The sequence below is a fragment of the Anolis carolinensis genome, chromosome 2, assembly GCF_035594765.1.
Source record: "Anolis carolinensis isolate JA03-04 chromosome 2, rAnoCar3.1.pri, whole genome shotgun sequence".
In the NCBI taxonomy this organism is placed as follows: Eukaryota; Metazoa; Chordata; class Lepidosauria; order Squamata; family Dactyloidae; genus Anolis; species Anolis carolinensis.
In genome coordinates this window covers 7398844-7411510 of record NC_085842.1, presented here as the reverse complement: position 1 = coordinate 7411510, position 12667 = coordinate 7398844, and the positions used below count along the sequence as shown (strand labels likewise).

Here is a 12667-nt window from a genome sequence, read left to right as displayed (position 1 = left end):
TTTCTTTACTCCCACTCGGAAGGAGGTCCATGGAGGACTTTCTTTCCTCCCACTTGGAAGGTCGTCCATGGAGGACTTTCTTTCCTCCCACTCAGAAGGAAGTCCATGGAGGCCTTTCTTTCTTCTCACCCTGAAGATGGTCCAAGACGGTCTACCATTCCTCCCAGCCCGAAGGAGGTCCGTAGAGGCCTTTCTTTCCTCCCACCCTGAAGGAAATCCGTGGAGGCCTTTCTTTCTTTTCACCCTGAACATGGTCCAAGAAGGTCTACCTTTCCTCCCAGCCCGAAGGAGGTCCGTGGAGGGCTTTCTTTCCTCCCACCCTGAAGGAAATCCGTGGAGGCCTTTCTTTCTTCTCACCCTGAAGATGGTCCAAGAAGGTCTACCTTTCCTCCCAGCCCAAAGGAGGTCTGTGGAGGCCTTTCTTTCCTCCCACCCTGAAGGAAATCCGTGGAGGCCTTTCTTTCTTTTCACCCTGAACATGGTCCAAGAAGGTCTACCTTTCCTCCCAGCCTGAAGGAGGTCCGTGGAGGCCTTTCTTTCCTCCCACTCGGAAGGAAATCCGTGAAAGCCTTTCTTTCCTCCCACTCTGAAGGAAATCCATGGAGGCCTTTCTTTCCTCCTATGCTGAAGGAGGTCCATGGAGGACTTTCTTTCCTCCCACTCAGAAGGAAATCCGTGAAAGCCTTTCTTTCCTCCCACTCGGAAGGAGGTCCATGGAGGCCTTTCTTTCCTTCCACCCTGAAGCAGTCAAAGAAGAAGAACATGCCCTGGCAGAATATGTAAAGCAAAGTGAAGAACCTGCTTTGATTGAAGTCAAAAATCAGAAACTCCTCAAAGCACAGCAGACAAAAAAAAAACCAGTACAAGAAAACCGCACTACAAACTAGAGCTGACAGCTGGCACAACAAAACACTGCATGGAAAGTTCCTTGACAATATTGAAGGAAAAGCTGATAAGGAGAAGACCTGGCTCTGGCTCACGAATGGGACCCTGAAGAAGGAGACAGAAGGCCTGATCCTTGCAGCCCAGGAGCAAGACATCAGAACAAATGCAATTAAGGCCAAGATCGAAAAATCAGCTGATGACCCACAATGCAGGCTGTGCAAGGAAACCGACGAAACCATTGATCATATCCTCAGCTGCTGTAAGAAAATCGCACAGACAGACTACAAACAGAGGCACAACTATGTGGCCCAAATGATTCATTGGAACTTATGCCTCAAGTACCACCTGCCAGCAGTAAAGAACTGGTGGGATTACAAATCTGGAAAAGTATTGGAAAATGAGCACGCAAAGATACTGTGGGACTTCCGAATCCAGACTGACAAAAGCTTGGATAAGCGAATATCTTGGATAATAAGGAGGGATTAAGGAAAAGCCTATTAAACATCAAATTAGGTGATGATTTTACAAATTAAGAACCAAAACAACATGTTATACAACAAATTTGACAGAAAAAGTAGTTCAATATGCAGTAATGCTATGTAGTAATTACTGTATTTACAAATTTAGCACCAAAATATCACAACGTATTGAAAACATTGACTACAAAAATGGGTTGGATAATCCAGAACGTTGGATAAGCGAGTGTTGGATAAGTGAGACTCTACTGTATGTGAAATGGGCGGAAGAAGGGAAAGTTAATGATCAGACAAAGGAGAAAATGGACAGACTCCTGGATTGGCTATACTTAAAAAATGCTTTGTGAGGTTGGACGGAGGGGGGGGGGGGGTAAAAAGTAATAGTTTATGGATGTATATAATGTAAGATGATTTCCATGTACAGTAGAGTCTCACTTATCCAACGTCAAACCTTTTGTATAACATGATGTTTTGGTGCTTAATTTGTAAAATCATAACCTAATTTGATGTTTAATAGTCTTCTCCTAAATCTCTCCTTATTATCCAACATATTCGCTTATCCAACGTTCTGCCAGCCCGTTTATGTTGGATAAGTGAGAGTCTACTGTATTAGATGGATACCACTGCAATAATTTTTTTTAAAAAAAGATGTTTCCCTTTGTTTTAACCTAGAAGTAATGGAGGGGAAGAGAAAGCTTAGACCCAACCCTTTCTATCAAGAAATGTAGTTCTTATGTTTTAATAAGAAGCCCCCAGTGGTGCAGTGGGTTAAACCACTAAACTGCTGAACTTGCCTACCGAAAGGTCAGCGGTTGAAACCTGGGGAGCGGAGTGAGCTCCTGCTGTTAGCCCCAGCTTCTGCCAACCTAGCAGTTCAAAAATATGCAAATGTGAGTAGATCAATAGGTACCGCTCCGGTTGGAATGTAACAGCGCTCCATGCAGTCATGATGGCGGCCACCTGACCTTGGAGGTGTCTATGGACAACGCCGGCTCTTTGGCTTAGAAATGGAGATGAGCACCAGATTCAGACATGACTAGACTTAATGTCAGGGGAACTCTTTTACTTTGTTTTAATAAACCTTTGGAGACTTTTAAGATTGAACTCTACAGCTGAAGGATTCTTTATAGCTACACTATTAGCTATAATCAGCCCAGGTTAGCATTTGGATCCTGAGGGACTTCACTTTTGTCTTTCTCTGAGGCTGAGAGAATGTCACTTGCTCCAGACACACCAGTGGGTTTCCAAAGCCAAGTTGGGCTGCAAGCTTTGTCTTACAGAGGGACAGTACAAGGCTCAAACCATTTATACCACCAGGCTATAAGATAACTTTATTTCTCTCTGAGCATTTCCAAAAGAATACAAGAAATGGAAGAAATTTCAGTGAACTTTCTAAAACAAGCACAAAGAACTGAAAAGGAGGAAACCCGTGTGGAAACGACATCATCTCAACCATGTGGTGACAGTGCCACAAGGCCAGGACTGGGCTGAACGTACCACGTTCTCCCTTAATTGTGCCAAGAAAAGGTCCAAGATGACTTCCATCAACTGTCAGTCTAGACAAGAGAGAATCTGTACAAAGGCTAGAACAGTTTTCTGTCCACATGTGTTTCTTCATTGTGTGAGCACTCTGGTGCCCACTGAGGATCGAACTCTTCCCACACTCTTGACGTGCCTATGCTTTCTCTCCTGGAGAGTTTTGAGACCTGATTCGAGGACACAACTCTTCCCACCCTCTGAGCTTTTAGAGGCTTCTCTCCTCTGAGAGAATTCAAGGGGAGTTTTTTTTTTCCTGAGTGATGGCTTTAACACTCCAGACATTTCCACGGCTTCTTTTGCATTTGGGTTTCCTACTATTTTGTGAAGCTTGTTGTGCAACTCATCTCTACTACGGTTAGGTGGATCTGTAATTGGCTAAGCAAACGAACCCAAAGGGTGCTCACCAATGCGTCGTCTTCATCATGGAAAGAAGTGACAAGTGGAGTGCCGCAGGGCTCCGTCCTGGGCCCGGTTCTGTTCAACATCTTTATTAACGACTTAGACGAAGGGTTAGAAGGCACGATCATCAAGTTTGCAGACGACACAAAACTGGGAGGGATAGCTAACACTCCAGAAGACAGGAGCAGAATTCAAAACAATCTTGACAGACTAGAGAGATGGGCCAAAACTAACAAAATGAAGTTCAACAGGGACAAATGCAAGATACTTCACTTCGGCAGAAAAAATGGAAATCAAAGATACAGAATGGGGGACGCCTGGCTTGACAGCAGTGTGTGCGAAAAAGACCTTGGAGTCCTCGTGGACAACAAGTTAAACATGAGCCAACAATGTGATGCGGCTGCTAAAAAAGCCAATGGGATTCTGGCCTGCATCAATAGGGGAATAGCGTCTAGATCCAGGGAAGTTATGCTCCCCCTCTATTCTGCCTTGGTCAGACCACACCTGGAATACTGTGTCCAATTTTGGGCACCACAGTTGAAGGGAGATGTTGACAAGCTGGAAAGCGTCCAGAGGAGGGCGACTAAAATGATTAAGGGTCTGGAGAACAAGCCCTATGAGGAGCGGCTTAAAGAGCTGGGCATGTTTAGCCTGCAGAAGAGAAGGCTGAGAGGAGACATGATCACCATGTACAAATATGTGAGGGGAAGTCATAGGGAGGAGGGAGCAAGCTTGTTTTCTGCTGCCCTGCAGACTAGGACACGGAACAATGGCTTCAAACTACAGGAAAGGAGATTCCACCTGAACATCAGGAAGAACTTCCTCACTGTGAGAAGGGCTGTTCGACAGTGGAACTCTCTCCCCGGGGCCGTGGTGGAGGCTCCTTCCTTGGAGGCTTTTAAGCAGAGGCTGGATGGCCATCTGTCGGGGGTGCTTTGAATGTGATTTCCTGCTTCTTAGCAGGGGGTTGGACTAGATGGCCCATGTGGTCTCTTCCAACTCTACTATTCTATGATTCTATGATTCTATGATTCTTTCCACAAGGCAGGAATATGTACAATTTCTCTTTCTATGAACATTCCCTAAGAAGACACCAAAAAACCCACATCTTTGAGGATTGATTTGCAGCTCACACTTCTCAGAATCGAGGCTTTTTGACTTCTCTCCCGTGTGGGTTTTTTAGTGGGCCTTGAGACTTGCTCTCCCGTGGAAGCTTTTCCCTCACTCCAGACATGTCTTTGGTTTTGCCTTCTAAAAGAATATCCTGGACATTTTTGAGGTCTGATTTGTAGCTCAAACTCTTCCCACTCTCTCCTTTATGACTCTTCTGGTGAGCTGTAAGGACAGCTTTAAGGCTGTAACTCTTCCCGCACTCCAGGCATTTATAGGGTTTCTCTCCTCTGTGACTCATTTCATGTCCTATAAGAGCTCTCTTTTCTGCATAACCTTTTCCACACTCCAGGCATTTATAGGGCTTCTCTCCTGTGTGGATGATTTCATGTCTCTTGAGGTTTGATTTCAGAAAGAAACATCTTCCACACTCCATGCATTTATATGGATTCTCTCCCTTGTGGGTTTTTTGATGTTCAGTGAGGACTTCTATCTGAGGGAAGCGTTTCCCACACTCCAGGCATTTATAGGACTTCTCTCCTCTGTGGGATTTTTGGTGCAGCCTTAGGCTATCTCTCCAAGTGAAACTCTTCCCGCACTCCAGGCATTTATGGGGTTTCTCTCCTCTGTGATTCATTTCATGTCCAATGAGATTTTTCTTAGCAGAAAAACCCTTTCCGCACTCCTGGCATTTATAGGGTTTCTCTCCCGTGTGGGATCTTTGGTGCTGCTTTAGGTGACTACTCAAAGAGAAACACTTCCCGCACTCCAGGCATTTATAGGGTTTCTCTCCTCTGTGATTCATTTCATGTCCAATAAGACAGATCTTATTAGTAAAACCTTTTCCGCACTCCAGGCATTTGTATGGCTTCTCATGTGTGTGAGTTCTTTCGTGGCTTTTGAGGTGTGCTTTTTGAAGGAAACATTTTCCACACTCCTGGCATTTATAGGGTTTCTCTCCTCTGTGTTTCATTTCATGTCCAATAAGACTTCTCTTATTACAAAAACCTTTTCCACACTCCAGGCATTTATATGGCTTCTCTTGTGCATGGGTGCTTTCATGGCTCTTGAGGTTTTGTCTCTGACAGAAACCTTTTCCACACTCCAGGCATTTATATGGCTTCTCTTCCCTGTGGGTGTTTTGGTGAAGTTTTAGGCTAAATTTCCAAGTAAAACCCTTCCCGCACTCCAGACATTTATAGGGCTTCTCTCCTCTGTGATTCATTTCATGTCCAATAAGAAGTATCTTATGAGAAAAACCTTTTCCGCACTCCAGGCATTTATAGGGCTTCTCTACTGTGTGGGTTCTTTCATGTCTCTTGAGGTATCCTTTCTCAGTGAAACATCTTCCACAGTTCTTACATTTATATGGCTTCTCTCCCATGTGGGTTTTTTGGTGTCTTATTAGGGTATTGTTTTTGGGATAGCATTTTCCACACTCCAGGCATTTATATGGCTTCTCTCTCGTGTGGATTTTTTGGTGTCTTCTTAGGGTATTGTTTTTGGGATAGCATTTTCCACACTCCAGGCATTTATATGGCTTCTCTCCCATGTGGGTTTTTTGGTGTCTTCTTAGGGTATTCTTTTTGGGATAGCATTTTCCACACTCCAGGCATTTATATGGCATGTCCACAATTTTATGTTTCTCATTGTGTGCAGGGTGTATACTAGATGCCTCCTTGAAGAAGCCATTCTCAGAGACAGGGCTGTTTCCCATCTCCCTGTTTTCGTCTATTGTTTGTTGTATTGTTATTTCCCTGGTGTCGACAGGGCACTGATTGCTGTTGTATCCTGCTGCTTCTATTCTCGGGCTTCTTTCTTCTTCCTTTTTACGTCTCCCTGTTTTCAGCCACATATTATTTGGAGCTCCCCCATTTTCACTCCCTTGTCCATCATCACCTTGAAAGAAGAAAGACATAAAGTAGGAAGGCATGAGAAAAGGGAAGACTGGAATCAGCCAACTACAAAAATGTTGTGAGAGGGAGAAAGAAGAGGCGAGAATCTTCGTATGAAGATTTGAAGAACTTTGAAGAACCTGAAAACCTGGCTCTTCCAGAAGGCCTTTGATGATTGACCCTTGTAGGTTCGGCCTATTTGCCCACTGAGCATAGACCCATAGGTATGCCTTCTCAGTATTACACTTAGCGCTTTCATGACTACGTCAGCTGGGTAACTACCCCTCCCTGATGACTTCGACATATTTTGCACTTTGGCCCAGATCCGTGAATTCAACTCATGTTTTTAATACCTATTTTGTATGCTGACCTTTTATGACTGTTTTTATCATTATTGTTGTTTTTATTGTTGATTGATTTGTTTTATTGCATTGTTTGCTTTTATATTGTTATGTCTGGGCATGGCCCCATGTAAGCGGCCAGAGTCCCTTCGGGGAGATGGGGCGGGGTATAAGAATAAAGTTATTATTATTATTATTATTATGAAGAACTTTGCCTCATCAAAGGAGAACTCCTTTCTGGATGATCACTCCCACCATAGTATTGTGTACAGTGGGAGGGGGTGCAACATGCAACCCGAAAACACCATGAGCCACTCTACTAAACCATGTTCAAATAAGCATTGCGTAAATGTCCCACTGAAGAGCAACACCTCAGAAGTAGGGCCCAGAGGGGAACTGTTTCTTCCAGCCTGGTTAGGATCAGAAGTGCTGGCCAAAGATGACTCATGTTCCTGAACTATGCACCAAGACGCTGATTCTTACCCAGAGAAGACACCATCCTATAATTTTCTTCCATGACCTCCCTGTGCAGGGACCGTTGATCCGTATTTAGTAAGGCCCACTCCGCCTCACTGAAATGTACAGCCACATCCTCAAACATGACCTGAAAGAAGAAAGTTGGACACACAAATCATTAGTGGTTCTACTACTGCTAAGAAGAATCCTGATCCACTGAAGTCTCAGTAAAGAATTCAAAGAGATAACTTTTAGGAGTAGCCACCCCAACTGTCGTGAGCTGGGTCTTCTAAAAAAGTAAGAAGCATCAATGATGGTATGGGAGTTCATGCAGTCACCTGCAACAGTTGTGGTATGTTCATGTTATTGCCTGAAGATGTGGGTATCTACACTTGTAGCAAGTGCTCTTAGAGGCCCATGTATCCACATATTAGGGAGGAAGAGCTTGCTTCCATCCCAGGAGAATCACACAGGGGATCTCTCTGAGGAGGAGGTCACTTTGCACACACAGGAGGTAGACTGTTGGGAGAATGCTACAGACAGAAGAAGGGCCAGGATTTATTCTGTAAATCGGGAGCTACATAATTAATTCACATTTCTTTCCAGCATCAGTGATGACGTAGACCAAGAAGTGCAACAGAGCTTGTTCCCAGGGAATGTTGAGGTGTCCTGGGAGAGTGAGCACATGGAATGGACCCTGAACATCCTCCAAGAAAGCCTGTGGTGGTGGAAGGAGGCCTCCTATGGAGGGAACAGAAGCCGTGGTTTGTGGGCCTGACAGGATGACTTGAGAGGTGTGCTGTCTCCCTGGAGCAAACATCCAAGACGTAAAAGAGAGCCTGGCAAGGCTTGTCTAGTCCACAGACCATTGCCCCTTCCGTTTGGTTCATGTCATTTTATTTAATTTATTTATTTACAGCATTTATATTCAGCCCTTCTCACCCCGAAGGGGACTTAGGGCGGATGTTGTTACTGATGATGGTTTTCAGGTGCAAGAAGCAGAAAGGGAGAGTAGCTCCCAGCCTCAGCCTGATAACACTAACGAGCCTGTGGCCTTGGAAGCGATGAGGCCGCTTCTCTAGATCGGGCTAGTCGTGTGGAATTTCGGGGGTTGTGCAGAAGTCTCAGAATAGCAAATAAGAGGGAGGTCAAATGGCAAAGAAATGCCTTCATGTTATGCTATTAAAACAGTCTGCTGAGAAGGAAATCTTCATCAAAGCAATTTCCTCGCTTGAATCAAGAACCAAGTCTGCTTTCCTGTATTATCTTGTAGCCTGGATGTATTCTCATTTCTGGGACTTGGGCTTCTTTTGAAAGGACCTTGTTTCATGCCTAATGTTTCTATGGATTTGTTTCTTATGGCCTTGTTTTAGTAACTAACTTTTGGAACCGAAATTGTACCTTTTATGAACGATCTTTTCCCTATTTCAGGCTGTGGCGCAGGCTGGAGAGCAGCTGCAATGAATCACTGCAATGAATCACTCTGACCAGGAGGTCATGAGTTCGAGGCCCGCTCGAAGCCTATGTTTGTCTTGTCTTTGTTCTATGTTAAAAGGCATTGAATGTTTGCCCTATGTGTGTATAATGTGATCCGCCCTGAGTCCCCTTCGGGGTGAGAAGGGTGGAATATAAATGCTGCAAATAAAATAAATAAATATTTCCTAATAAACTTCAAAAGACTACGTTCTGTGTGCAGCCTGGTGTCTTTAGCAACAGGGCGGATCACAATGTACATATGCATGGCAAACATTCAATGCCATTAGACATACCAAACACACAGACAGAGACACAGAGGCTATTTAACATTTTCCAACTTCTGGCTTCTTGAGGGTATGCTCCATTCCGGCCACAGGAGGAGCTGCTGCTTCATAATTCACTGTGATGCCGAGCCCTTCATGGAGTACTTCCTCATCTTCCAGAACACAACACTGCTGGACATTTTTATGGTGACGTAAATTAATTAAACTAGCCTCTCCACAGAATCGGTCTCTAAATTTCCTACTTGACAGATGCAACTGTCTTTTGGGTTGCTTAGATAAACAATGAGCTGGGGCTATTTAATGGTCGGGCACTCAATCCGACCTGGGCTTCGAACTCATGACCTCTTGGTCAGTAGTGATTTATTATATGTAATGATGAATAAGGATAGTGCGATTTGTAGCCTTCAGGAGGTTACCTGGGATTTTGAAGCTATGGATAGGAAGCTGAAGGCCTTGATGCCCAGGTCGCCATTTCGTCTCTCCTCCCAGTTCCAGGAAGGGAGAGAAGGATAAACGACTAACTGGCTTCACAGGCAATGCCACCAGGAATGAACTGACTTCCTGGACCATGGTCTGAAATTTAATGAAGTTGGGCTTCTGGCAAGAGATGCCTTTCACCAATATCAAGGGAGGGATGCCTTCACAATAGGCAAAGAGGCAGGACAGGAAGGTCTGGTTAATGTAAATGAATTCGACTCTTCAGACCAGATGAATTATAGGCAGCCCTGAGTTACAAACATCTGATTTACAAATGACTCATAGAACAAGCATGGCTAATAAGACTTCTCATGGGTGGTTATTCCAGAATATACAATTATGTTGATCCTACAAAAGTTTGAAAATATCAGAAGTGTAAGGAACTGTGTGGGCTCTAGTGGAAGAAAACGGACGTCGGGAACAGGATTCTGAGATTTCTTAAAAGGAAACTTGGGTGGAAACAGAAGAAAAGCAAGTTCTATCTAGTTCATATGAAGTGAACAGGGAGATTTCCACAATTATCTCCAGCTCATTTCTACTGTCATCACTTTACCTGATCTTGTTGAACTGATGCTGATGCCACTTCTCCGGCATCAGAAAGAGTGGAGCTGCCACGTCTTCCCAGCACCCTGGGCTCACCTCCTGTGAAACGGCAAACATAGGAAGGGAAGGGAAGCTGAACAGTATTTTAAAAAACTCTAAAATCAGGACAGTAAATAATGAACACCATGCAGAAACAGAGGAATTCCAGATAGGAAAAAATCAGAGCCATCGAACACCTTCCAACAAAGGATTTCCCCAGGCAGAAAGCAGCCAGGCCTTGAAGCTGCAAGGCTATTCAATGCGAATCAAGGTGGCCAACGGCAACATTCACACTTGCCTCAAACAAACATAGTTTTTTCTCCCAGAGATATATACAGTAGAGTCTCACTTATCCAAGCCTTTGGATTATCCAAGCCATTTTTGTAGTCAATGTTTCAATATATCATGATATTTTGGTGCTAAATTCCTAAATATAGTAATTACAACATAACATTACTGCGTATTGAACTACTTTTTCTGTCAAATTTGTTGTATAACATGATGTTTTGGTGTTTGATTTGTAAAATCATAACCTAATTTGATGTTTAAAAGGCTTTTCCTTAATCCATCCTTATTATCCAAGATATTCACTTATCCAAGGTTCTGCCGGCCCGTTTAGCTTGGATAAGTGAGACTCTACTGTAATCCCTTCTTGCCTAGATTCCAACAGACCTCATGACCTATGACAGTGATGGCCAACCTATGACACGCATGTCAGCACTGACACACCTAGCCATTTTTGCTGACACGCTGCCGCATGCAGATTGATTGGATGACTAGATTTTTTGTGGCCAAATTTGATGCAATTTGGTCCAGTGGTTTTGTTATTTAGTCCATGGGAATTATGCACATTACATTTATATATATATATATATATATATATATATATATATATATATAATTATTATATCATTCTATTATTATTGTAATATATTATCAAATTATTATTCATTATTCATGACTACATTGAAACTACAATAGAGAGAAATCAGCGTGGAAACTGCAAGAGGTACCATAGATTGTTGTACATGGAAATAATGGTAGTAAATAGTTTTGATTTATTAAATACCGTTATATATTACAATTATATATTTTTGTTATTTAAAATATACATATTGCGAAATTATGGGTTTTTTCTCGAAGTGACACACCACCCAAGTCATGCTAGGTTTTTTGGTGAATTTTGACACACCAAGCGCAAAAGGTTGCCCATCATTGACCTATGAGGATGCTTGCCGTAGATGTGGGTGGGTGAAATGTCAAGAGAGAATGCTTCTGGAACATGGCCAGACAGCCTGGAAAACTCACAGCAACCCATTCTTGAAACATTCTAACAAAACAGCTATTCAAGACAAGCTTTTTGGGGGGACACATTGACCAAGAGAAGAAGGGATCTTGCCCAGTGGAGCAGACCTTCTGTCCTCCAAGACAGCAATGGAAACATCTATTAGGGGACATAACAGTATACCCAAAATTTGGGAGATCCTTGAGAGCAAGGACCGAGCAAATGACATCTTACCCAGAGAGGACTCTCCTGTGTTGTCCTCTAGTCCAATCCACCCAGAAGAGAACCTCTTGCTGGTCTCCACTGGGGCCTCCTGGGCCTGAGGGACCTCTCTCTCCTGCCGCTCTTCTTCTGCCCGACTCAGGAGGAATCCTTCCGCCAAAGCCACGGCCTGGGAACTGGTCTCTGCCCCACATTCCCTCACCCAGCGCTCCATCTCCGCAGGAAGGACGGCCAGGAACTGCTCCAGGAGCACCAGGTCCAGCATCTCCGCCTTGGTATGTTCCTCAGGCTTCAGCCACAGGCGGCAGAGAGAGTGGAGGCGGCTGCACACCTCTCGGGGCCCATCAGCCCCATGGAAGTCTGCACTGAACCCCTTCTCATCTAGAGCATCCTGCCCGGTTCTCCCCCAGGATACAACCCTTCTCCTGCCCCACGTTGTATTGGGCTCTCTTCCTCCTTCGGGGCCACATTGGTTTGGCTCCTCCATCTTCACTCTGGGCTCCAAAACAGTTTCCATCTTGGTTGAAGAACCTCTTCCCCTTTTATGCCATGAAGAAAAGGCTACACAAGATTATGGAGAGATGAAGTCCAAGTAAAGTAACAATATCTGCAAACCAGCAATGGCCTAAACAGAAAAAAGTGAGTTTACAACACAATTGTGGGTGGCTTCTGTATATTTTTCCCAATGGGTGTTTTGAGATTAAATATAATATAATGAAGCACATTAAGTGCGGACATTCACTCACTTTACTTTTCCCTTACAGGTGCCACCTTATTATTGTTGTTGTTGTTGTATGACTCAGCAAACAAGATAAGACATGCTGGACCTCGTATCACAAAATCAGAAGTCGAACACTTCCCAAGTGTCTAGGACTGTGTGATGTATTTTCGGATGATGCGCGCAAATCCCAGTAGGGTGGCCTTTTGCAGTTGGCAGATCGTAATTTTGCCAATGTCTATTGTTTCCAAATGCCAGCTGAGATCTTTTGGCACGGCATCCAATGTAATATGTAATAATATTAATTATTATTATTAATAATAATGTATTATTAGTATTATTATTACCCCTCAACCTGTGCCTTCAGCTAACCTTCCCCTGTTATTCTGCACATGCCTTGAGATGTATAAAAACTCTTGTTTTTCACTTCTATATGGCCCATAAGGTAAAGCTAAAGGTTTTCCCCTGATGTTAAGTCCAGTCATGCCTGACTCTGGGGGTTGGTGCTCATCTCCATTTCTA

General features: G+C 43.8%; 1 protein-coding gene across 1 annotated transcript; it reads right to left on the bottom strand.

Moving 5' to 3' along the window:
• Positions 1 to 2665: 2665 nt before the first annotated feature.
• LOC100555043 (zinc finger protein 708) lies at positions 2666 to 12121 on the bottom strand. Its single transcript, XM_003230228.4, has 4 exons — positions 11440 to 12121; positions 9892 to 9980; positions 7129 to 7249; positions 2666 to 6308 (listed from the first exon to the last, which is right to left on the bottom strand). The coding sequence occupies exons 1-4, from the start codon at positions 11942 to 11944 to the stop codon at positions 4438 to 4440; spliced, it is 2586 nt and encodes an 861-aa protein (XP_003230276.3). The 5' UTR covers positions 11945 to 12121; the 3' UTR covers positions 2666 to 4437.
• Positions 12122 to 12667: the final 546 nt, after the last annotated feature.